Here is a 23,549-nt window from a genome sequence, read left to right on the forward strand (position 1 = left end):
AGGTTCAGTATGGAGTCATCAGTTAACTTATTATTTTTTTTTAAGTCTCAAAAAATAGACAATATTTATAAATAAAAGTAACAGATAATTTTGAAAAACAGATCATGCCAAATCTTATAGACAATAGAAAAAGAAGAAATGCTTCAAAATCATTCTACTTGATCAGGGTATACCTGATATTAAAATTGAAGAAAATATATTATTATAAAGGGGAAATTACAAACATAAGTCACTTATAAATGAGGATGCAATATCCTAAACAACATATTAACAAATTGAATTAAAACTTACTGTTTAAATAATGTACTTTGGTCAAAATTAAATCCAATTTATGTGAGAATTAGTCACTATTTGATTCACAGGGATCAATCTCTCAGTCATTTCTGATTGAGGTTACTAGAGATTTTACTTTTTTATTTCTAGTTAGTCTAGCCAAAGGTTTATCTATTTTATTTATTTTTTCAAAAAACCAACTCCTTGTTTCATTGTTAATTTTCTGAAGGATTCTTTTGTTTTCAATTTCATTAATCTCTGATTTAATTTTGGATATTTCTTTTCTTCTGCTGGGTTTAGGCTTAGATTGTTCTTCTTTTTCCAATTCCATCAGATGGCTTGTGAGTTTGTTGATGTGCTCTCTTTCTGTTTTTCGAATGTAGGCATCTAAAGAGATGAATTTTCCTCTCAGGATTGTTTTTGCTATATCCCATAGGTTTTGGTAACTTGTGTCTTCATTGTTGTTATATTCAAGGAAGTTAACGATTTTTTTTTTTTTTGTGGTTTTTGGCGGGGGCTGGGTTTGAACCCGCCACCTCCGGCATATGGGACCGGCGCCCTACTCACTGAGCTACAAGCGCCGCCCAACGATTTCTTTTTTTTTTATTTCTTCCTGCACCCAACTGTCATTCAGCATAAGGTTGTTTAACTTCCATGACTTTGTGTGAGGTTGAGCATTTTTGTTGAAGTTGAGTTCCACTTTTAGTGCCTTGTGGTCTGAAGATATAAGGAGAATTTCAATTCTTTTGACTCTGTTGAGGTTTGTTTTGTGTCCTGAGATATGATCAATTTTGGAGAAAGTTCCATGGGGCGATGAGAAGAATGTATATTCTTTATCTTTGGGATGAAGTATTCCATATATATCTATCGAGCCCAGTTGTTCTAGGGTCTCATTTAAATCTCTAACATCTTTGTTTAATTTCTGTTTAGAGGATCTGTCCAGCTCTGAGAGAGGGGTGTTGAAGTCTCCTGTTATTATGGTGTTATAGGATATCATATTGCTCAAACTAAGCAAGGTCTGTTTCAAGAATCTGGGAGCATTAAATTGGGTGCATAAATATTTAGAATTGAAATGTCTTCTTGTTGTATTTTTCCCTTGACCAATATGAAGTGACCATCATTGTCTTTTTTTGACTTTAGTTGCTTTAAATCCACATGTATCTGAAAACAAGATTGCAACCCCTTTTTTCTTCTGAAGTCCGTTTGCCTGAAAAATTGACTTCCAACCTTTAACTTTGAGTTTTAATTTGTCTTTTGACGTGAGGTGTGTTTCCTGCAGATAGCAAATAGATGGCTTGTGTTTTTTAATCCAATCAGCCAATCTTTGCCTCCTCAGTGGGAAATTCAAGCCATTGACATTTATTGAGATAATTGAGAAGTGTGGTAGTGTTCTATTCAACTTATTTTGTGAAAGTCCATTGCTTGGTTTTGTCTTTTGCATCATCATGGACACTAGGTTTTGTCCTTTAATTTCTGGGTATTTTGTTGAAGGTCCATTGTGATGGTCAGTGTGTAGAACAGGTTGACATATTTTCTGTAAAATTGGTCTTGTTGTGGCAAATTTCCTCAATGTTTGCATATCAATAAAATATTTGATTTCTCTGTCAATTTTGAAGCTTAGCTTAGCAGGATACAGAATTCTGGGCTGGAAGTTGTTCTGTTTAAGTAGATTAAAGACAGATGACCATTGTCTTCTGGCCTGAAAAGTTTCATTAGAGAAGTCCGCGGTCACCTTAATGGATTTGCCCCTGTAGGTCAGTTGGTGCTTACTCCTGGCAGCTTGCAAAATCTTTACTTTTGTCTTGATTTTAGATAGATTCATCACAATGTCCCTTGGAGAAGCTCTGTTAGAGTTGAGGCAACCTGGGGTCTGATATCCCTCAGAAAGGAGTATGTCAGAATCTTTGGTGATATTTGGGAAATTTTCATTTATAATATTCTCTAGAATGGCTTCCATTCCTTTGGGGGCATTCTTCTTCCCCTTCTGGGATTCCATTAACTCATATGTTTGAATTCTTCATAGAGTTCCATAATTCTGTCAGTGACTGTTCTGCTTTCTCTCTCTTCTTTTCTGCCTCTTTTACTATCTGAGTTATCTCAAGAGCTTTATCCTCTACCTCTGAGATTCTTTCTTCTGCATGGTCTAACCTGTTGTTGATACTTTCTAATGCATCCTTTAATTCTCTAATTGACTGCTTCAGTTCCTTCAGCTCTGCTATATCCTTTCTACATTCTTCGTATCATTCATCTCTTATTTGATTCTGTTTTTGGATTTTCCATGTTCTCAGTAATTTCCTTCATTGTTTTTTGATTGTTTTCCACTTTCTCAGCAATTTCCTTCATTGTTTTCATCATCTGTATTTTAAATTCCCCTTCTGTCATTTCTAACATTTCTTTATAGGAGGAGTCCTCTGCTGTAGCTACCTCGTGATCCTAGAAGGGGTTACTCTGGACTGGTATTTCATGTTACCAGGATTTTTCTGCTGATTCTTCTTCATGAGTGCATTCTTGTATCTGTTTTCTTACCCTAATTATCCTTTCACTTCTTCTTGCTCTTTAAAGTTTTAATGAGTTCTTTTGGTATGGGACCAGAAGGATGAGAAAATTGAAAAGCAAGAAGGGAAAAAAGATTTTTAAAAGAAAGAAAAAAGAGAAAGAAGAGGGGGTAAGTAAAAGGAAATATTGACAAAAAGAAGAAAGGCATCGAAAGAAACAGGAGTAATATAGGTGTATAGTAGGGTACTAGGACCCAACCTGGAAGACCCCCAACCTCTGGGGGTGCTGGGTTGGCTGATTCCCTTGAGGTCAACAGCTCTTTGCCAGCCAGATCAGACACAGTACCCTACCTCCACCAAGTAGAGAGGAAAGCCAAAAATACTATAAATCAAACCAAAACAAACAAGCAAGAACCCTTATGGGATAACACTGGGGGGAAAAAAACAAATAATAGGGGCAGAAACACTGGCAAAAATGAAATTCTAATTGGTAAAGAAGGCAAAAATGGAAGATTATATTTAAACTAGAATAGTGAAAAAAAAAAAAAAGAGAGAAAAGAAACCAAAAAGGAAAAAAACAAGAAAAATGCCAAGGAAAAATGTTGAAAGTAAGAAAAAAACAGACAGACAAAAAAAAAAACCCAAAACCAAAGAACCAAACAGTATATATATACATCTTGCTGAATATTGTCTGGGCAACAGGTGATCTTCTGAGGTATAAGATGTTAATCACAATGTTGGTACAGCTGTACGAGATGGAGACTGGAGGCCTCTGCTGATCTCTCAGACCCCACAGGCTTGGGAGCCCAAAAGTCTCCTCAGCCCACTTAAAAGACACTCCAAACTATGAACCTTGGCCAAGCAGAAGCTTTCCAAGGAAAGCACTTAACCCCAGGATCTCTCCTGGAGTGGCTGCCTGCTTATCCAGTGCACCAAGTCCAGACTCCCACTATACCCCTGAGGGCCAAGGCTGTTGATCTGCAACACTTGGATCTCCACACTTCCCCAGCGTCTCAGACCCCGCCTTAGGGCAGCTCAGTCACTAGATTGCTGGCCCAAGGTCTCCCGGCTAATCTCCAATCTCCGTGCTGCAACACACAGGGGTGGCTCTCCCACAGCAGCTGTGCGGGCAACCCACAGCTGAATGATATTAGCTCCTTTCCAGCTCAGTGGCTCAGACCGGCCCCAGACAACGCCCAAAGTCTCTGCACACACTGGCCCAAGATCTCCTAAGGCAGTTCAATCGAGTGCCCAAGTCCAAGAAAACCAAAACAGCCCACAGGTAAGGCTTTTCCTGCTTGCAGTCTCGCTGTTGCTATGGGTACAGCTGCGGGCAGCCTTTGACCCAAAAAACGCACCTACCACTTGCCAGTTTTCCACCGCTTCTGTCCTCCTTGTGGGGTCCAGAAGTCTCTCACCAGCTTCCTGTGTCACCAAAGGGAAGCCTCTGGGCAAAACCCACCGGCCAGAGATGCCTGGAGTCTTCTCTCGCCACTCTCACTGCGCCCGGCTGCACAGAAACTGTTACTCGGCCGCCATCTTTTTTCAGGTGTGGGGACTTCAGTTTTTAAGGAGAGAGAGCAAACAGAATGAAAAAGGGGGTGGGGTGGGCAGTGATACAAATCATTACATTCTTGTGAGGCCCAGGAAATCTACATTTTATGTAAGATCAGGTCAATGTATGAAGAGAAAGAGGAAGTAAAGAAAGAAGCAGATATTTCTGTGTAGGTGGAAGAATGATCCATCTTATCTTGTCTCTGTTCTGCACCTGGGAAGGGAAACTTGTAATTCACATTCTTAGTGTGGAACTGAACAGACTTTAGTTTCAGGAGCTAGACTTTGCCTGTAGGCCTAAAGTTACAATTTGCATGTCTTTGTTTATTGGAGGCCAGCAAAAAATTTCCTTATGATGATCTGTGAAGGCAGTCCTTGTGGATGTCCGAAGCTTTCTGCCTTTCCATTGGGGATCTGGCTAACGCACAATTTTAGGAATAATTACTCATTTGGAAGAGGGTGTTGCGTGACTCAGCCTCCAGGCTTGACTTTCTATTTTGCATAAGGAATTACAGGGTGGTTGTGAGATTTTTATTTTCCTTTACACTATAATACCACTCAGAGATATCCACTATTTATATTTTGACATAGCTCCAACAATTATTAACTCATAGTCATGTGTTTTTTTTTAATTCCTCTTTTTCCCAACTCTTTAACAAAATTATTTTGAGGCAAATCCCAAATATCACATGATTTTATCATAAATATTTTAGTATCCATCTCTAAATTTAATGATATTTTCAATAAATATAACACCAATATACATATGCTTATTGTTTTGAGACGCCACGTGTGGTGGCTCACGCTTGTAATCCTAGTACTCTGGGAGGCCAAGGCAGGTGGATTACCTGAGCTCAGGAGGTCCAGATCAGCCTGAGTAACAGTAAGACCCCATCTCTACCAAAAATAGGAAAAAAAAGCCAGGCGTTAGTGGCAACTGCCTGTAGTCCCAGCTACTTGGGAGGCTGAGACAAGAGGATTGCTCAAGCCCAAGAGTTTGAGTTTGCTGTGAGCTATGATGCCACAGCACTCTACTCAGTGACAGAGTGAGACTCCGTCTGAAATAATAATAATAATAATAATAATAATAATAAAGAAACATAAAATCTGCATGAACAGAAACAAATGAAGCCCTCCCAGCAACACAAATAAACCAAACAAGATGGAACTTCCACAGGTGAATCAGAAAGGATACTGTCTACTGTGTTTCTTGGAAGTGAAATAATGGACCACAACACAGTCTTTCTCAAAACTTTTGTCACCTAAAAAGTAATTCTTATTATTATCAAAAGATGGTTATTATTCAAATTTCCCTAACCATATATTTCTTTTTTTATAAATTGTTTTTCTTATTTCTTCAAATATTGAATGTTTGTCTTTTTTTATGTATCTGCCAAACTCTTTATATATTAAGGATATTAACTGAAGTGATATTAATTATTTATTATTGTTATTCTTCCAGGAAAGCCATGGAGACTTCAGGATCCTTTTCCCAATCTGAAGACAACAGTCAAGTCCACAAAAAAACAGAAGACCTAGATTGTATGTTTGTCTTCTCTGACCCTCTGGGCAAAGTCATACAGGAGGTGGAGTCCAACAGTGGATGGGACAGAAGACCCTGCTCAGCTAATGTTGCACAATGGCTCAAATCAAATTGAAATAGGGAAGTAGTGATTTTACATATATGCACATACACCTAGATGCTCGGTCCAGTTCGTTTCCCCCCACCCTTCCTAGCTCTGGGGACCCTTAGTTGCTCTCTAAACCTCAAGAAGTCTCTGGAAAGTTGGGCTGGCACTAGGGAGAGTCTCCAGAAGATGGAAGTTTCTATATGGCCTCAGAATGAGGGATGGGGGCTTGATTAGATTGCATCTTCTCTGTAAATGACAGAGAATCTGAAATTAGTAATTACTCCACAGAGTCTGGGCAGGGGAGGGTGCTTAAAATCCCCTTGTGTGTGTGGATTGGCTCCTGTGGCTCAAGTGGCTAAGACACCAGCCACATACACCTGAGCTGGTGGGTTCGAATCCAGCCCGGGCCCGCCAAACAACAATGACAACTATAACCCCAAAATAGCTGGGCGTTGTGGTGGGCGCCTGTAGTCCCAGCTACTTGGGACGCAGAAGCAGGAGAATCCCTTGAGCCCAGGAGTTGGAGGTTGCTATGAGCTGCGATGCCACGGCACTCTACCCAGGGCGACAGCTTGAGGCTCTGTCTCAAATCAATCAATCAATCAATCAATAAAATAATTAAAATAAAATTAAATCCCCTTTTGTGAGGTCCATATTCAGAGGAATTTGTGCCTTGGGGCTTCCTGAGCCCCTGGGGACTCTAAGAGCCTTGGTTTCAAAGAAGATAATCCAGTCCCTCCAGTCTCCCCAAATCCAAGTAGAACCCTGGGAAAGGGGTGGAAAGGTAGAAAATGTTCACCCCCTTGCCTGTGTGTGTCTTGCAGATGGAGAGGCAGATTTCCATAAGCAAGATGAGAAGGCTGGAGTCTCAACCCAAAAACAACATGACAGAGACAAATCTTCCTCCTCTTCCTCATCCTCATCCTCTTCTTCCTCCTCCTCCTCAGGTAGAGCAAAGATTTAAAAATATATGTGTGTGTGTATGCCACAATACTATTCAAGAAAAATATTTACATGGAAAAAATCCCCCATATTTCGGATAACTGCAGCACTTGATACCTTATGCGTTTTTCCGCATTCCGTTCTAAAGCCCATCTATGTACGTACTTGTATGCACACAGTTATAACTGATCATATAGGCAGTTTTGTCATCCATTTAAAAGATTTCGCCACCTTATCCTCTTATCCCAAGCATTTTGCCATCTTATTCTAGTAATATCTTTGCAGCTACTTTTAATGCTTACCAACCAGCCCCTCAAGTGGCTGCAGCTCACGTAAAGTAACGTTTAGGTCTATCAGGGCACTCCAGCGCCATAGTCAAAGTGTGCGTTGTAGGTTCAAGTCCTGTCTTTGCCACTGAACTAGCTTTGTGTCCTTAGGTAAATTTCTTGGTGTCCCCATCTAGAAAATGGAGATGATACAATAGTAATACCTCCCAGGGTTATTGTGAGGATTAAATTTGTCATACAGGTAAAGTCTTAGCAGCTAGCAAGCAGCAAAAGCTCTAAAAAGAACTGTTACTATTAAGATCTTAACCCTGCCAGGTTTACCATGCTCATGAACTTCCTTGTGCAAAAGCTTTTACTTTTTGAAATTTTTGTACAAATCGTGTCTCAAGTGTTGATTCCCCACGAGTACTTTAGTGAGTTTAAAGGAATGATATCTCTAATAGGGTGTTGATTACAAATCGCCACATTAGTCCCCAAGAAATAGCAGAGTATTCGCACATTTTTTTGTTTGTTTGTTTCGAGACAGAGGCTCATTCTGTCACTCTGGGTAGAGTTCTATGCTGTCATAGCTGACAGTAACCTCAGGCTCCTGGGTTCAAGCAATCCTCTTGCCCCAGCCTCCTGAGTAGCTGGGACTACAGGCGCCCTCCACAATGCCCAAATAGTTTTTCTATTTTTAGTAGAGAGGGGATCTCACTCTTGCCCAGGGTGATCTCGAACTCCTGAGCTCAAGGGGAATCCCATCGTGATTATAGGCATGAGCCACAACGTTGGGCCTGTTCTCGCATTTTAATACTTTTAATTCAAAATGTAAGGTTAAATTTATAGCAGCAGCAATAACAATATATGCTGAGTGCTCACTGTGTACCAGATGCTGTTCCAAGCACTTGACATGGAGTAACAATTCTTACCACAACCCACTGAAGAAGGTACTATTATTATTTCCATTTTACAGGTAAGGAAACTGAGGCACAGAGAGGCTACCTGCTGTAAAGGAGTGTAATAACCAACTTGGGATTCTTTGGAGTTCTTTCAGGAGTTGGGGAGGCTGAGCTCCTGTACTAGGATTTGTTTTACTTTGCCATCATCTTGGGCTTAAGATCTTATCTGATAAATGGTTCTCTGGGCAGAAAAAAATACCCTGATCTTATGTTGTCATAGTGTAAATGATGGGACCGAGGCTCAAGGTTACAAAGTCTGTGTTTATTTCACTATTTGAGAGACAGTGGTACACAGGTCCAGGGGGTTGTTCCTAGCCAGTCTCTACATAGTTCTTGAGAGGAAGCAACCTCCCTGTGTAAGAAAAAAAAAAAAAAAAACCCCGAGAAACACACAAGCTCACCACCTACAAAATTTCGTTCTAGAAGCAGAGCTCCTAGGTACAGGGGGACTGAACCCTGTCCCTTTGGTTCTCCTCCCTGGGCTGGAGGGAATGTATGTCCTGTGGTTCTGTTGTCCCTCAAGGGGTGTTGCTGCTCCACCAATGCTGACCCCCAGGTGTGGTCACAAGCCCCTTCCCTGGAGTCTCCACAGCCCCATGGGATTGGCCATAATTAGCAGACTGAAGGCTAAGAGAAAGCAACAGGAAATAAGCTCAGAGTCCTAGAAGCACAGAGACAGACTGACATTCGGGCCCCTGGTCCCTGGTCCTGCCAGGGCTGACCTGCTACTGGAACCCAGGCTCAGGGGTGACCTGTTACCCTAGAGGCCCCTCCTTCCTCACATGCAGGGCCCCAACTCATCACCTGTGAGAGAGATGCTTCCGGCATCTTTCCCCACCACGTGCCTTTTTGTTTTTAACGTATCCTGCTGCGTGTAGAGGAAGTTGAGTTTTCAATTGTAAAAGATTACACATAGGCACACTGTAGAAAACGTAGAGCATGTAGGGAAACAGAAAGAAGGAAAACAAAAGTCACCGTTTGCTCTGTCACCCAGAGATGGCCACCAAAACGTACTATGTATTCCCTTATGTAGAATATTATTTAGTCAATAAATATTTACTGAGCACCAGCTACACACCAGCTTTTGCATCAGGCTCTCAAGACAGCAGCGATGAACAGTTGATTCTTTCTGCTGTGGTTAATTTTTTTTTCAATTTACAAAGAAAAGAGGTCTGTTTAGCTCACAGTTCTGCAGGCTAGGTAAATTTTCAAATAATTAAATTAGCATGAACAAAAATTGTCTTCATTTTAAATAGCGTGTATTCTATATCTTTTATAAAAATGTATACTATACTATTCTCATCACAGAGAATTCTTTTTTTTTTTTTTTTTTTGTGATTTTTGGCTGGGGCTGGGTTTGAACCCACCACCTCCGTCATATGGGACCGGTGCCCTACTCCTTGAGCCACAGGCGCCGCCCATCACAGAGAATTCTAAAATAATCCCCTTGCAAGTGGATGGACGTTGTCCCTGGCTGATAGAATTTGGAGTAATTTTTGTTCTCTTTATTTTCGGTATTGCTTATTTTGCAACATAAATTAACTTTATAGTAATAAGAAAGTTCTGTTTTTTTGGCATGGCTGAATATTTGTAAATTATAGAAAAGAAAGACATGGAAGTCACCCCAAATCTTCTCCTGAAATAAATACCACTGCTGTTATACACTGATTTTTAAGCACAGTTAACTTGGTTTCCTTGGATATTTTATTTATCTGTAATTGACCATGATGTCCCAAACATACTGAGGTACACACAACACTGCTGGGGCCGTCTTGGTCATCCTCAGGAAAGGGGAGTTTTCTGGCCTCAAAGCCAGAAACTCTGAGACCTGAGTTCTTGGGATGCTGACTGTCCCAACAGCACAAATGACTCTGTCATTCTTCAAGTCTTGATCAACTCCTGCTCCAGACCTGGCACCTTTGAGAGGTGGGAGGACCCAGGCCACATACTTCAGGAGCCCAAGATAGTTGGAGACCGGATCACGGGACCACTGGCCCTCAGGTCCAGAGCTAAGCACAGGCAGTTGGTGCTATAGAAATTCCAAGAAGGGAGGAGGGTGGAGGGAGGGTGATTGGTGGGATTACACCTGCGGTGCATCTTACAAGGGTACATGTGAAACTTAGTAAATGTAGAATGTAAATGTCTTAACACAATAACTAAATGTGCCAGGAAGGCTATGTTAACCAGGGTGATGAAAATGTGTCAAATGGTCTATAAAACCAGTGTATGGTGCCCCATGATTGCGTTAATGTACACAGCTATGATTTAATAAAAAAAGAAAAACGCAATTCCGAGAGAGGAAAGGCAAGACCAGAGTGAAAGCAAGCCGGGGTGTTAGAAAAGGCTTTCTACTGGAGATGTGACCTCAGTTTGACATTCTTGATAAGAAAGACAAATGGGAAAGGCTTTCCAAGTGGGTGGGAGTCACAGCAAACACCACTCCCGGAGTCAGCATGATGCAAAGTTGTAGGGAAACAGATGAGACAGCTTTTGCACTTGGCAGGATGGAAACCATCTCAGGAGCATGGTGTCTCCTGGGACTTTGTCTTATTTTCCCAAAAGCCTTATGGAGTAGGTAAGACAGCAACAAAACTATTAAGTGATCTGTCAAGGTCATATAGAAAGCTAGTGGCAGGTCTCCCATCCCTCATCTAACCCTCAATCCCCAAAGCAGAGCTCCTTCCAGCAATGGACATAGTCCCAGCTTGTTCCAGGCTGAATTTCTCCTACAGCTTGTGTTTCTTCCCTGCAGAGAGCAGTGATGAGGGCAAGCACCACAGAGTAACCAGGAAACGGCGACGGAGCCTGGGGGCTGGACACCCCCACAGCGACAGCTCACCCGGTAGGCAACAGGCCTTTCCATTTCTCTTGTGCTGACAGGGCTCATGGTGGAGTTTCTCAGCCCGACTGGGCTTGTGTGAAGATACTCTTCACAGTATTGTTTATAGTAGAGGAAAAATAGGAAAAAGCAAAACAGGTAAAGGACGCTGCCCCCTGACCTGTTTTTTAGCTCTGTTCTTCTATCTCTGACGTGGAAAAGAAAGATGCCCAATCATATCATTAATCAGATCTCATGTATACTTTGTAAAAATTCACCCTTATATGGTTATAAACAAGATTGGAAGGGAAATGTCAAATGTTAATAGGGGTTATCCCTGAATGGCAGAATGATGAGTGTTTTTTATTTTCTCCCTTTCAAAGTATCCTACACTTCAAGTCATTTACGACAAGCATGTCTTATTTTTACAGCCAAAGGAAATAATTTTTGCAAAAAAACCCAAAAACCTACAAATTTTGTGTGGGGAAAAAAAAAAAAGAGTATGGGGAAAATCGTGTTACTTAATGCCTCGTACAGAATCTGGCACACATTAAATGATTCATAAATGCTGACCATGAAGCTGGAGCTGAGCTCTGGGTTCTATTTCCAGACATAAAAATGATTAGGGGGCGGCACCAGCCAAAAACTGCAAAAAAAAAATTATGAGGAATGTGGTCCTTGTTGACAGACCTGGTAGATTCGCCACTTACTAGCTATGTGACTTTGGCAGAATAACTTACCTTTTTGAGCCTCAGTTTCCTTACTGTATAATGGGTGATTAGTTAGAAACTAATACCTTCTTCAGAGGACGTCTATGAGAAGCAAATGAAATATTAAATATAAATTACTTAGTACAGTGTTGGCACATAGTAAGTGCTCAATAAATGGTAACTGTTATTATTGACCTTGAGCAAGGCCCAGGTCCTCTCAAGTCCCGACTTCTTTCTTATTAAACTAAACAGGGTCCCTTCTGGAGGTGCTGAGTCAGGCAGCACAGCGGGAAAGCACTCGTAGTCTGTCTTGCCTCTTGAAGACCCTCCACCTTGCCCCTAGCACAAGGACAGTGGTGCTTTGTACATGGGTACAAAAGACTCATGAGAGATGGGAGTTGGCTCTGGGTCACTATGTCTGGGGTGAGCTGACCAATGGGGTTTGTCTCCATCCAGGTGGTGTCCATGAGGAACCCGATGTTTTAAAGGATGAGCTTCAACTCTATGGAGGTAACTGGTTGTCCAGTGGCTTTGGAGAAAAAAGAATTAGGCTAAGGATAGGAGGGCTTAGGGCTTTGTTAGGCAGAAACAAGGTCACGAGGGTGTTTCAGGAGCTGAAACTCCAGGAGTTGTGGCAAGCTGAGTGGTTATCACATTGGCAGATGGGGCTGGGGCGTTTTTGACCATGATGAGACTGTTTTGAGCAAACCCTGCATTCTTTTCTGAGCTATAACCTTGACTTGTGGATGACTTTGACAAGTCCTTGATAAGTCACCCAAACTTTTTGGGCTCAGCTTCCCAACCAGCAAAATGGAACATGATCAGTACTCCCTTCTCCGGAATACTGGGCTACTTGAGTGTGTAAAGAAAAGTTAGGGATTCATCTCTATAATACCCTGTTATGGAATAATTGTTTCTAAATACCCTGATTACTATAGGGAGGAGATATAAAATAATGTGGCACTTTTTAGCACTGAGATGAAATGGCAGAATTTATAAACATGAACCAGTTTGCCGAAGAGCCTGACAAATACACTGGATAAGAAAGCCTGTTTAACTTCTTTTAACCCAATATTTCCAAAATCTATGTAGTTTCCTAACGCCTGGTAATAACCCAAGAAAGACCACAGAAAAATGCTCATGTGTGCACTCAGAGAGTAAAGGTTATGTGGGTAATCTTTATAGTGTTTTATTTGCTTATCTGATTTTTTTTTTCTTTTTTAACCAAAGCAAGTATTAGTTTAGAAAAATGCTTAAATTACTCATTAGTTTAAGAAAGTTTTCACTGGGTATAAATTAAGAAAAACTTTTATTTACTTGAATTTTAAAATATTTTTTTCTTATAAAAGTAATTCAGATTCAGGGCGGCGCCTGTGGCTCAGTCGGTAAGGCGCCGGCCCCATATACCGAGAGTGGCGGGTTCAAACCCAGCCCCGGCTGAACTGCAACCAAAAAATAGCTGGGCACCTGTAGTCCCAGCTACTCGGGAGGCTGAGGCAAGAGAATCGCTTAAGCCCAGGAGTTGGAGGTTGCTGTGAGCTGTGTGAGGCCACGGCACTCTACCGAGGGCCATAAAGTGAGACTCTGTCTCTACAAAAAAAAAAAAGTAATTCAGATTCACTGTAGAAAATGCAGATGTAGTCACTTACTTGGGAATTACCTTTCCCCCCAAGCTATCAGATGTGCTCAGTAAATTACATTGTTTTCATCGTATTTCATCTTGCTTTCAGTATGTTTTCTGCACTCCTGGTATTGGCCACTCTCTGGTTACTTTGCAGATGTGGTCCCCTGTTTGCAGATTAGCCCTAAGGACAGCTCAGTGTGCTGAGTGCTGTCACGCGCTCAGCGTGTCCTGGGGCTGCTCTTAGGGACAAAATGTACAGGAGTAGGACCTGGTGTGGGGGAGACACATGGGGCACTGCTGCCCTTGAGCAGAAGAAGATGACATGTTAGAAGTCACCAGAGAACTAGAGCAGGCACCAAGGACCACATGGTGGACAGGTGGGAAGGCCACCTGGGATTAACAAGGATGCTGCAGTCAGGGCAGCTCTGTAGGGCTCACCTCACCCTCAGCAGCCCGGAAAAGTGGCTTGGCAGCTGTTGTGGGGGCCACCACTCCCTGTGTACAACTCATCTTGGCTCCACCTGCTTGAGGTCTGGGAGTCACATGGCGAGATGTCATCACCTGCACGTGGATAGCCTGAGCAGACACATTGCCAACTTGTGATCCATGTGTACAGATGCATTGTATCTGGCTTTGAGTGTTGTTGGTTTTGTTTTATTTTTTTTTTGAGACAGAGTCTCAAGCTGTCACCCTTGGTAGAGTGCCGTGGCGTCACAGCTCACAGCAACCTCCAACTCTTGGGCTTAAGCGATTCTCTTGCCTCAGCTTCCCAAGTAGCTGGGAATACAGGCACCCTCCACAATGCCCGGCTATTTTTGTTGTTGTTGTTGTTTTTGTTGCAGTTGTCATTGCTGTTTAGCTGGCCTGGGCTGGATTTGAAACCACCAGCCTTGGTGTGTATGTGGCCAGTACCTTAACCACTGAGCTACGGGCACCGCCCAACTTTGAATGTTTTTTAAAAATTATGATTGTATACTCTGGGAGGCCGAGGTGGGAGGATTGCTTGCACTCAGGAGTTCGAGACCAACCTGAGCAAGAGTGAGACCCTCATCTCTACTAAAAATAGAAAAATTAGCCAGGTGTTTTGGTGAGCACCTGTTGTCCTAGCTACTGGGGAGGCTGAGGCAAGATCACTGGAGCCCAGGAGTTTGACGTTGATGTGAGATATGATGCCCCAGCACTCTGCGCAGGGTAACTGAGTGAGACTGTGTCTCAAAAATAAAAAGTTATGGCCGGGCATGGTGGCTCACGGCTGTAGTCCTAGCGCTATGGGAGGCTGAGGCGGGTGGATTGCCTGAGCTCAGAGGTTTGAGACCAGCATGAGCCAAACTGAGCCAGAGTGAGAACCTGTCTCTACCAAAAGAAAAAGCTGGGCGTTGTGACGGGCACCCATAGTCCCAGCTACTTGGGAGGCAAAGGGCAAGAGAATCATTAAAGAAAGAAAAATAAATAAATAAATAAAAAGTTATGACTATGAATATCATTCATTCATTCTACATTTTTTTTTTCACATTTGAACATTTCTAAAATCAGGATGCACCTTACAATCACTAGCAACTTATATAGCAGCACATAAAATGATGTTACCTCTCCCAAACAATGGTGTTTCTGTTTTGTTTTTTTTTGGCCGGGGCTAGGTTTGAACCTGCCACCTCCGGCATATGAGACCAGCGCCCTACTCTTTGAGCCACAGGCACCACCCACAATGGTGTTTCTGATTTTGTGAAATACAAGAGTTGCCAATTTTTTTTTTTTTCTAAATCAGGAAGTTTACGTTAAAATCTGGTATCTTATGGGAACTTGGAAGACCTGTATGGCTAAGCAGTTGTACCATGGGTACAGCAGTTTTCCGTGGGTGCTGGATGGTGGCTGCCCTGATAAAGGGAGCAGGGACCGTCCAGCCTGAGGCAGTCCTCACCTGGCCCACTCCAGATCAAGTGGAGAGTCTCTGAGCAGGGTCTGCCTTCCCTGAGGTGTAACTTCTCCCCACCCAAAGGCTCATAGGTGTGTGATCACTGATTTTTCTTCTGTGCAGATGTCCCTGGAGACATGGTGCCCTCTGAGGAGACAGGTGAGTGTCCAGTGGGGGCAGGGGGTCATCAGTGCTGGTGTTGAGCCTGGAGGTCTGCCCATGACCTCTGTCCAGAGGGAGCCAGCTATGGTCAGGGCACCTGAGGCTCTGGGTTGCACCATGAGGCATAGAGGTTGGACAGGAGTCTAGGCAAGAGGCAAGAGCATTACAACCAGCCACCAATAGATGGAAAGATCCCTCGGAGGTTGGAGAATTCAGTGAGACTTTGTTTTAGGTCACCTCTATCCTCCTCCAGGGTGGAGGCACCTATTAAGGAACCCAAGCTGGCCTGGCACTAACATTGACTTCTCATTTCCAGGACTCCAAAGGAGAGGCTCAGACCCAGCAAGTGGTAAATATGCAAGCTCAGCTGGGGAGCTGGAGGTCTGAATTCCAGGGGGCGGGACGGGACCACAGAGACCTATGAAGGTGGGCCAGTCCCAGCCACGATGCCATCACTATCCAGAGTGTCACAATGATTCAGGAAATGGAGCTCCAGGGCAGGGGAAATGGAGTTGAAGGCAGGCTCTGCCCTGTGGAGGGAGGAGAGGTCAGTGGGGATCCCCATCTTTATCTTTTTTTTGTTTGTTTGTTTGTTTTTTTGGCCAGGGTAGGTTTGAACCTGCCACCTCTGGCATATGAGACCGGCGCCCTACTCCTTGAGCCATAGGTGCTGCCCAAGGGGATCCCCATCTTTACAGTTTTATGTAACTGGTCCTGCGGTAAGCCCCATCTCACTGAGGACAAAGCATCTAGTTAAATTCTCGGAGAAGTAAGGAAGAGAAGGTCCCATCTGTCCCACGTTGAAATTGAACACTGTCTCTCTCTCTCTTATTGCTAAGGAGAAGTGGAGGCCTCTCAGCTCAGAAGACTGAATATAAAGAAAGATGGTAAGGAAATCCGGGTTCCAGGGCTGCACCCTCCTGTCTGGTCCACATGTCTTTGAGTAAAAGGCAGCTGGCGGCCTAGAGCATGGTAATCACAGCCCACCTCTGTCCTGTGCCCTGCTGTTTGCAAATTCCTCAGCTCATTGTCCCAAGGTGGGGCAGTAATTCCCATTTCGTAGATATGGAAACTGAGGCTCAAGGATGGGGAGTAAGTAGCCTTACAGCTTGTGAGTGGCACCGCCTGGACTTGAGCCCTAGTCCTCTGCGCTTTCTGCTATCCATGGAGGCATGGAGCTGATAAACGCCTTCCAGGCCTTGTGGCCGGGATGGGGAGCTGTGTAGTTAGATTAGACTGGATTCCAGGGAAGGAGCCAGGAGAGCTGAAGGGACCTCCTCTGCCCTAGTGTTGGGATCTGTGGGGACTTCCCGAAGAAGGAGAGGGCCAGCAGGGAGGCCGTGGTTTTGACCATGGGTCCTGTTGTTCTGCGCTGTTGCAAAAGCCCCACCTTCAGCAAGCCGGGGACCTGGGCCTCTCACTCTGCCTCTGGCCAGTGGGATGCACCCGGGCCCCCTCCTTAACTTTGGTGAGATATATAAAATGAGGCTTGTTGGACCAGAACCGAGATTCCCAAAGTGCAGGCTGCAGCCAGGATGTTTCAGGACATAGCATTATACCCCAAACCCCAAAGCTATTCCTCTCTCTGTGCTTTTACTCAGGGCATGGTCTCTGTGTGGAGCCCTGGGCTGTAGATGGGTCTGGTCCTCTCTCATTGCCTCTCAGCTACAGAGCACAGGCCTCTTCCTGGGTCTGAGACTTCCACGGGCAGCAGGGGCTGGCGAGTATGTCACCATCTTATTTTGTTTGCCTTGGGTTGATTTTTATGTTAGAGGATCCTGGTTTTCCATGTAACAGTTATAACATAAAGTTTCGTTTTAAAGCGAATATATTTCTGGAAAAAAGGAATCTATTAAAAGAAAATTGGGAAGTAAATATTAGCACAGATGATCCTTGCAGTTGTAAAGGCGGTAAGTGGTGCTAAGTAGAAATGGCAAACCAGGGCGGCGCCTGTGGCTCCGTCAGTAAGGCGCCGGCCCCATATACCAAGGGTGGCGGGTTCACGCCCGGCCCCGGCTGAACTGCAACCAAAAAATAGCCGGGCATTGTGGCGGGCACCTGTAGTCCCAGCTACTCGGGAGGCTGAGGCAAGGGAATCGCCTAAGCCCAGGAGTTGGAGGTTGCTGTGAGCTATGTGACGCCACGGCACTCTACCGAGGGCCATAAAGTGAGACTCTGTCTCTACAAAAAAAAAAAAAAAAAAAATGGCACAAACCAAAGGTGCTGTGGGGGTGACTGAAGTCTGAGAAAAACTGAACGAGAATGATCCCCAAGATCCCTTCCAGCTCCAACCTTATTCTGAGTCCTTACTCTGGCCTAACCTCTGCAGCATACAAAGTGTCCCCTACTTTAACAGCCCCTCCACTCCAGCTGTTGGGACCCTCACTACATGATGTCTGGGCTTCCGTCCCATCTGCTTACCTTGTCTGTGCACACACACAGACACACACACAGACACGCTTGTGTCTACACAGACACACAGAGAGACAAGATACACATCTCAGAGACACACACACACATACACTCAGATACACACAGAGACACAGATACTCACAGACAGACACAAGTGATGCAGACACACACACACACACACACACACATATACACTCAGATACACACAGAGACACAGATACTCACAGACAGACACAAGTGATGCAGACACACACACACACACACACTCTTCTCTCGTCCAAGTCCTCCTGCCTCAACTGTCTTTAAGGCTCACCTCAACTCTCTTTCTTCCAAGTCCTCCCAGACTGCCCTGGCTGTGATGACTCCCAAATTTGTGTGGCATCTTAACACTTACACTTAAACTAAGCTCTCCCCCCCCCGCCCCCGTCTTCTATTTGATCTTGCAATGTGCTGTCTCCTCTTTTTCTTAAAAACAACACCAACATATTTTCTAAATATTATTCATCGGACGGCTGCACCTAGCACTCCAGGCGGCTGAGGCAGGTGGATCACTTAAGCTCAGGAGTTCTAGACCAGCCTGAGCAAGAGTGACTCTACCTGACTCTTCTAAAAATACAATTAGCCAGATGTGGCGGTAGGCACCTGTAGTCCCAGCTAATTGGGAGATTGAGGCAAGAGGATTGCTCAAGCCCAGGAGTTTGAGGTTTCTGTGAGCTATGACACCATGGCCGTCTACTCAGGGTGACTGAGTGAGATTCTGTCCCCACCCCACCCCCAAAAATAGACAACTGGAAAACAGATCCAGGGAGAAATTCTCTGTTGGGAATTCATTTTGCATTTCTGAAAAACTGGATGAGGAAGAGAAGAGGAAAAACTTTCTCTAATCCGCCTCGCTCCCAGGTCTCCCCATCTCTGAGTGGGCCTAAACCTGGTACTTTCTTACACAGGAAGGCTGGTTCCCCATAAAGGCACTTTTTTCCTAGAGGATAAACTGAATTTAGAGCCAAGAAAGTTCTTTTTTTTTAATTAATTACTTTTTATTAAATCACAACTTTGTACATTGATGCATTTATGGGGTTCAGGGTACTACTTCGATAACCAAGAAAGTTCTAAAATACTCATTTTGTTGTTTCCCTAGAAGCAAAAACAAACAAAATTGCCCTCCTCACTTTCCATTCACTTGCCTCCAAAATGTCCCTCAGCAGTGGTGACATCTGCCGTCAGGCTGTCCTGTGCCACTCAGGGAGCACTTTGCCATCCAACGCCCCTCAGAGTGATGTGCACCCCACTCTCCTCTTTTACCAACGGGAACACCGAGGCTCAGAGGGGTCAGGAGACTTGCCCACTGCCTCTTTTTTTTTTTTTTTTTTTTGTAGAGACACAGTCTCACTTTATGGCCCTCGGTAGAGTGCCGTGGCCTCACACAGCTTACAGCAACCTCCAACTCCTGGGCTTAGGCAATTCTCCTGCCTCAGCCTCCCGAGCAGCTGGGACTACAGGCGCCCGCCACAACGCCCGGCTATTTTTTTGTTGCAGTTTGGCTGGGGCTGGGTTTGAACCCGCCACCCTCGGCATATGGGGCCGGCGCCCTACCCGCTGAGCCACAGGCGCCGCCCCCCCACTGCCTCTTAACATCAGTGGCCAAGCAGGGCTGAATGAGGGCACTGTTCCCTGCAGACTTGTCCCAGGAAACCTGCTCTGGATCGTCTGGGGGCAGGCAGGAAAGCAGGAAAGTTGTGTTCTCTCCCCTGACCATCCCCACAGTGCCTGGCAGAGTGCAGGGGCTCTTTTACAGACCAGCCTTGGATTCCTGCCCGAGGCACAGGCCCTGCTCACTCTCAGGTCCTCTCCAAGCCTCTGTCAAAATCCTAGACCCTCTGAGCCTGTAGTGCCACACCAGGCCCAGAGAAATAGGCGCACAAGTGCGTGGAGATTCTTGGGCACTGATTTCAGTGCAGCATCAATGGGAACAGGAAAAAAATCCAGCACCTCTCACTTCATCATTGGGGGTCCAGTTAAATCAATGAGGGGAGATTTACACCACGGAACACCGTGCGGCCGCCAAGGAGAACAAGGTGGGTCTGTGTGCTCTGAGATGGAAGATGGCCTTGCTCTGTCAATGAGAAGAAAAAAGCAAACTATAGAGCAGCAGGGATATAGATCGGGCCCATTTTTGTTTTAAAAGTGTGCATATATATGCCTGGAAAAATGCTGCCAATCACTGTTCGCTTTTATGGAGTGAGATTTGACCAATGGAACTAAACTTGGCAACATTTGCATTTTTTCTAATGGCATTTAGCATTCATCTGACAAAGTATTGAGTACCTCTGTGTGCCGGCTGCTGCTCTCACTGTTGGAGGTCCCAACAGGGGACGAGACCAGCTAAAATCCCTGTCCTCCCTGGAGCCACATGGTGGGGGACACAGAGTAAACACAGAAATGAAAATATAATCAGTTGACTGGTGACAAATGTTATAAAAATAATAAACTAAGATAAAGGGTGGGTTTGGGGGTACAGTTCTAACTTGGCTGGTCAGGAGCAGTGTCTCTGCATAAAGTTCCTTTGAAGCAAAGATTTTCCGGAAAAAAAAATTGTTTTTGAGACAGAGTCTCCCTGTGGTACCCCAGGTAGAGTACAGTGATGTCATAGCTCACAGCATCCTCAAACTCCCAGGCTCAAGTGATCCTCTTGCCTCAGCCTCCTGTGTAGCTGGGGCTACAGGCTCCCACCACCATGCCCAGCTGATTTTTCTATTTTTACTTTGTCTACTTTTGTAGAGATAGGGGTCTCACTCTTGCTCGAGCTGATATCAAACTCATGAGCTCAAGCGACACCTTGACCTCCCGTAGTAGCTAGGGTTACAGGTGTGAGCCACCACACTGGGCCTGACATTTTGTCATTTAAAAGAGAGAGGAAGAAGCAAACAGCAATTCCCCACTTCTGCCTTTACAGATGAGTTTTTCCATTTCGTCCTCCTGTGCTTTGCCATTGGGGCCTTGCTGGTGTGTTATCACTATTACTCAGGTGAGGGCTGGGCTTTCGGGGAAAAGAGGAGGGAGCTGGTGTTGGGGAGCGGAGGGGAACGGGGCTGTCCAGACCTGCAAGCCAATCATCTTCTTCCTCCCACCCTTACAGACTGGTTCATGTCCCTCGGGGTCGGCCTGCTCACCTTCGCCTCCTTGGAGACAGTTGGCATCTACTTCGGGCTAGGTAAGTCCCTCTCAACACACACACACACACACATACCCACACACACTCTCACAGTCTCAGAGGGGTGGTAGCCGGGATGGCCATACTTGCTTGCTAAGGGCCAGAGATCACAACCTAAACATTTTTTTTGGTAACTTCCTTATGCTCATGTTTTCTTCCTGAACACTTGAATGTCAATGTGAGGTCAGTGGCAAAACCCCGTGGAAAAAATGGACAAGTCCATAATAATACAACAAAAACAGTTTAAGGTAGCAAACGAGCCTGGTTTGGTGCCACATGCCTGTAGTCCCAGCTCATTAGGTGGCTGAGGAGAGAAGATCCCTTGGGCCTAAGAGTTTGAGCCCAGCCGGGGCTCAAAAAATAAATAAATAGGTTCAGCGCTTATAGCTCAAACGGCTAAGGTGCCAGCCACATACACCAGAGCTGGCGGGTTCAAATCAGCCCGGGCCTGCCAAACAATAACGATAACTACAACCAAAAAAAAGTAGGCAGTCGTTGTGGCGGGCGCCTGTAGTCCCAGCTACTCTGAAGGCTGAGGCAAGAGAATCGCTTAAGCCCAGGAGTTGGAGATTGCTGTGAGCTGTGATGCCATGGCACTCTCCCCAGGGCGACAGCTTGAGGCTCTGTCTCAAAAAAATAAATAAATAAAAAATAAATAAATAAAGATGTAAAGTTACAAGTAAATAGAATTAGCTAAATGCTAAAAAGTTAGTTAATGGAGTTGGGAACTGAATTTGCCCTGTGGACTTCCTGCCACCATTCTCACTTACTGTTTACAGTTGCTGGGTTTTTTTTTTCTTTTTTTGGTGGGAGCTGGGTTTGAACCCACCACCTCTGGTATATGGGTTTGGTGCCCTACTCCTTTGAGCCACAGGCACTGCCCTGTGGTTGCCGTTTTAGTAACAGGAGCTCTGATACTCTTGTCTAAGCTCAGCACCACCGTCACAGCTTTGCTTGTAGGGGTTAGGCCTGTGTCCAAGGCTAGGGAGGTGGGAGGGTCTGACCTGACTCTTCACTCCTCGAGAGGGCACAAACCTAACCTTTCTCTTTGTCTCTTGGTAGTATACCGCATCCACAGTGTCCTGCATGGCTTCATCCCCCTCTTCCAGAAGTTTAGGCTGATGGGTAACTGTTAAATTCTTCCCATGTTCCCTCTCTCCCTATCAGGGTCTTCTGTTTTGAGAGAGGCTTAGCATATAGGAAAAAGCACAGGGCCCTCAGGCAGAGGCCCTGGTTCAAGTCCACTCCTGCCAGTTTACCAGCTCTGTGATCCTGGATGATATGATCCTATAGCCTCTTTTTTTTCTTGGCCAAGGCTGGGTTTGAACCCGCCACCTCCAGTATATGGGGCCGGCACCCTACTCCTTGAGCCACAGGTGCCACCCCCACGGTAGCCTCTTTTAGTTTCAGTTTCCTCAACTGAAAAATGAGTGTAATACTTTCTACTACATACGGTCTCCTGAAAATCAAGTGAGAAACAGATGCGAGGGGAGACTGGTTATTCCTCCTGTCCTCACAGAACTTTGCGCTTCTCCAAATGCTATCTTTACTCTGGTCGTATTTGCCTAATAGCACCTGGGGAGGTGGGTTTTGTCATCTTATGCTTGACTGTGGCTTGGAGAGGTGCAGTGACTGCCCCAGGGTCACAGCGGGAGTGGCTGGGCCAAGCTAAAGTGGCCTCTTTTTTGACCAGCAGCTCTGTGTCCGCCTTATACTAGGGAGCTATATCTTCTTTAATCCATTTGATTATTAAAAGGAAAATTAGTTACTATGACAGTGGGTCACAGAGACCAGTGGCTTCCGGATGACTATCTTATGCCAACTGTGAGGGTTTCTAGGCATCTGGGGTGAGGGTGGGGATGAGGCCTGGCTGCCGTCAGAATCCCATGCCATCCTGTGCTTTGCCTTCCAGGGTTCAGGAAGACTGACTGAGGCTGCTGCCAGGTGGCATCTGAGCCATGCCCAAGTTTGACCACCATTGCAACCCCTGAGGACAAGGACAACACAACGTTCTGGGAGACACATGGGAGGCCAAGCCAGAGCAATAAAGAGAGCACTTTTCCTTCCATGTGGTCTGAACTTTGGCACCATCCCGGGCTGGGGTGTCATTCAGGCAGCACTGGTGTGCGATCCGGCTGCTGGGGTGGAAGGCAGAGGGAGGGCATGAGGCCTGAATCAGCAGGAAGGTTCTGAGAGGCGGCTGCTCTTGGCAAATGGCAGGAGCGCCCCAGCGGTGCATGCTGGGCCTGCAGTTTCTCTAAAATCCTCAGGCTAACCTGGTGGGCTCTCAGGTCCTACAAGAGTCATGCAGGGACAGACAGATGGTCCACTGCCATGAGGCAGGGAGCCACCAGGCTGGTTGAACCTGAGGCAGGTAAAGATGTTTAAGATGTTGGGGACTGGGTGGTACCTGTGGCTCAGTGGGTGGGGCGCAGGCCCCATATATGGTGGGTGTCGGGTTCAAATCCGGCCCTGGCCAAATTGCAACAACAAAATAGCCGGGTGTTCTGGTGGGCACCTGTAGTCCCAACTATTTGGGAGTCTGAGGCAAGAGAATCGCCTAAGCCCAGGAGTTGG

At 45.1% G+C, this 23,549-nt stretch overlaps 1 protein-coding gene across 1 annotated transcript in view; it reads left to right on the plus strand.

The window, feature by feature from the left end:
- The window catches only part of TMEM40 (transmembrane protein 40), a 42,341-nt gene extending 19,301 nt beyond the window's left edge, over nucleotides 1–23,040 (plus strand). Inside the window, exons 2-13 of the mRNA XM_053600094.1 lie at nucleotides 3,934–4,050; nucleotides 5,785–5,864; nucleotides 6,778–6,900; nucleotides 10,876–10,965; nucleotides 12,108–12,161; nucleotides 15,311–15,346; nucleotides 15,666–15,698; nucleotides 16,189–16,236; nucleotides 20,715–20,786; nucleotides 20,898–20,972; nucleotides 22,035–22,097; nucleotides 22,885–23,040. Of these exons, the coding sequence (XP_053456069.1) occupies nucleotides 5,792–5,864; nucleotides 6,778–6,900; nucleotides 10,876–10,965; nucleotides 12,108–12,161; nucleotides 15,311–15,346; nucleotides 15,666–15,698; nucleotides 16,189–16,236; nucleotides 20,715–20,786; nucleotides 20,898–20,972; nucleotides 22,035–22,097; nucleotides 22,885–22,904 (687 nt within the window). The 5' untranslated portion in view covers nucleotides 3,934–4,050; nucleotides 5,785–5,791 and the 3' untranslated portion in view covers nucleotides 22,905–23,040. The remainder of the gene's footprint in view (nucleotides 1–3,933; nucleotides 4,051–5,784; nucleotides 5,865–6,777; nucleotides 6,901–10,875; nucleotides 10,966–12,107; nucleotides 12,162–15,310; nucleotides 15,347–15,665; nucleotides 15,699–16,188; nucleotides 16,237–20,714; nucleotides 20,787–20,897; nucleotides 20,973–22,034; nucleotides 22,098–22,884) is intronic.
- Nucleotides 23,041–23,549: the final 509 nt, after the last annotated feature.

This window comes from Nycticebus coucang, chromosome 8, assembly GCF_027406575.1.
Source record: "Nycticebus coucang isolate mNycCou1 chromosome 8, mNycCou1.pri, whole genome shotgun sequence".
NCBI lineage: Eukaryota > Metazoa > Chordata > Mammalia > Primates > Lorisidae > Nycticebus > Nycticebus coucang.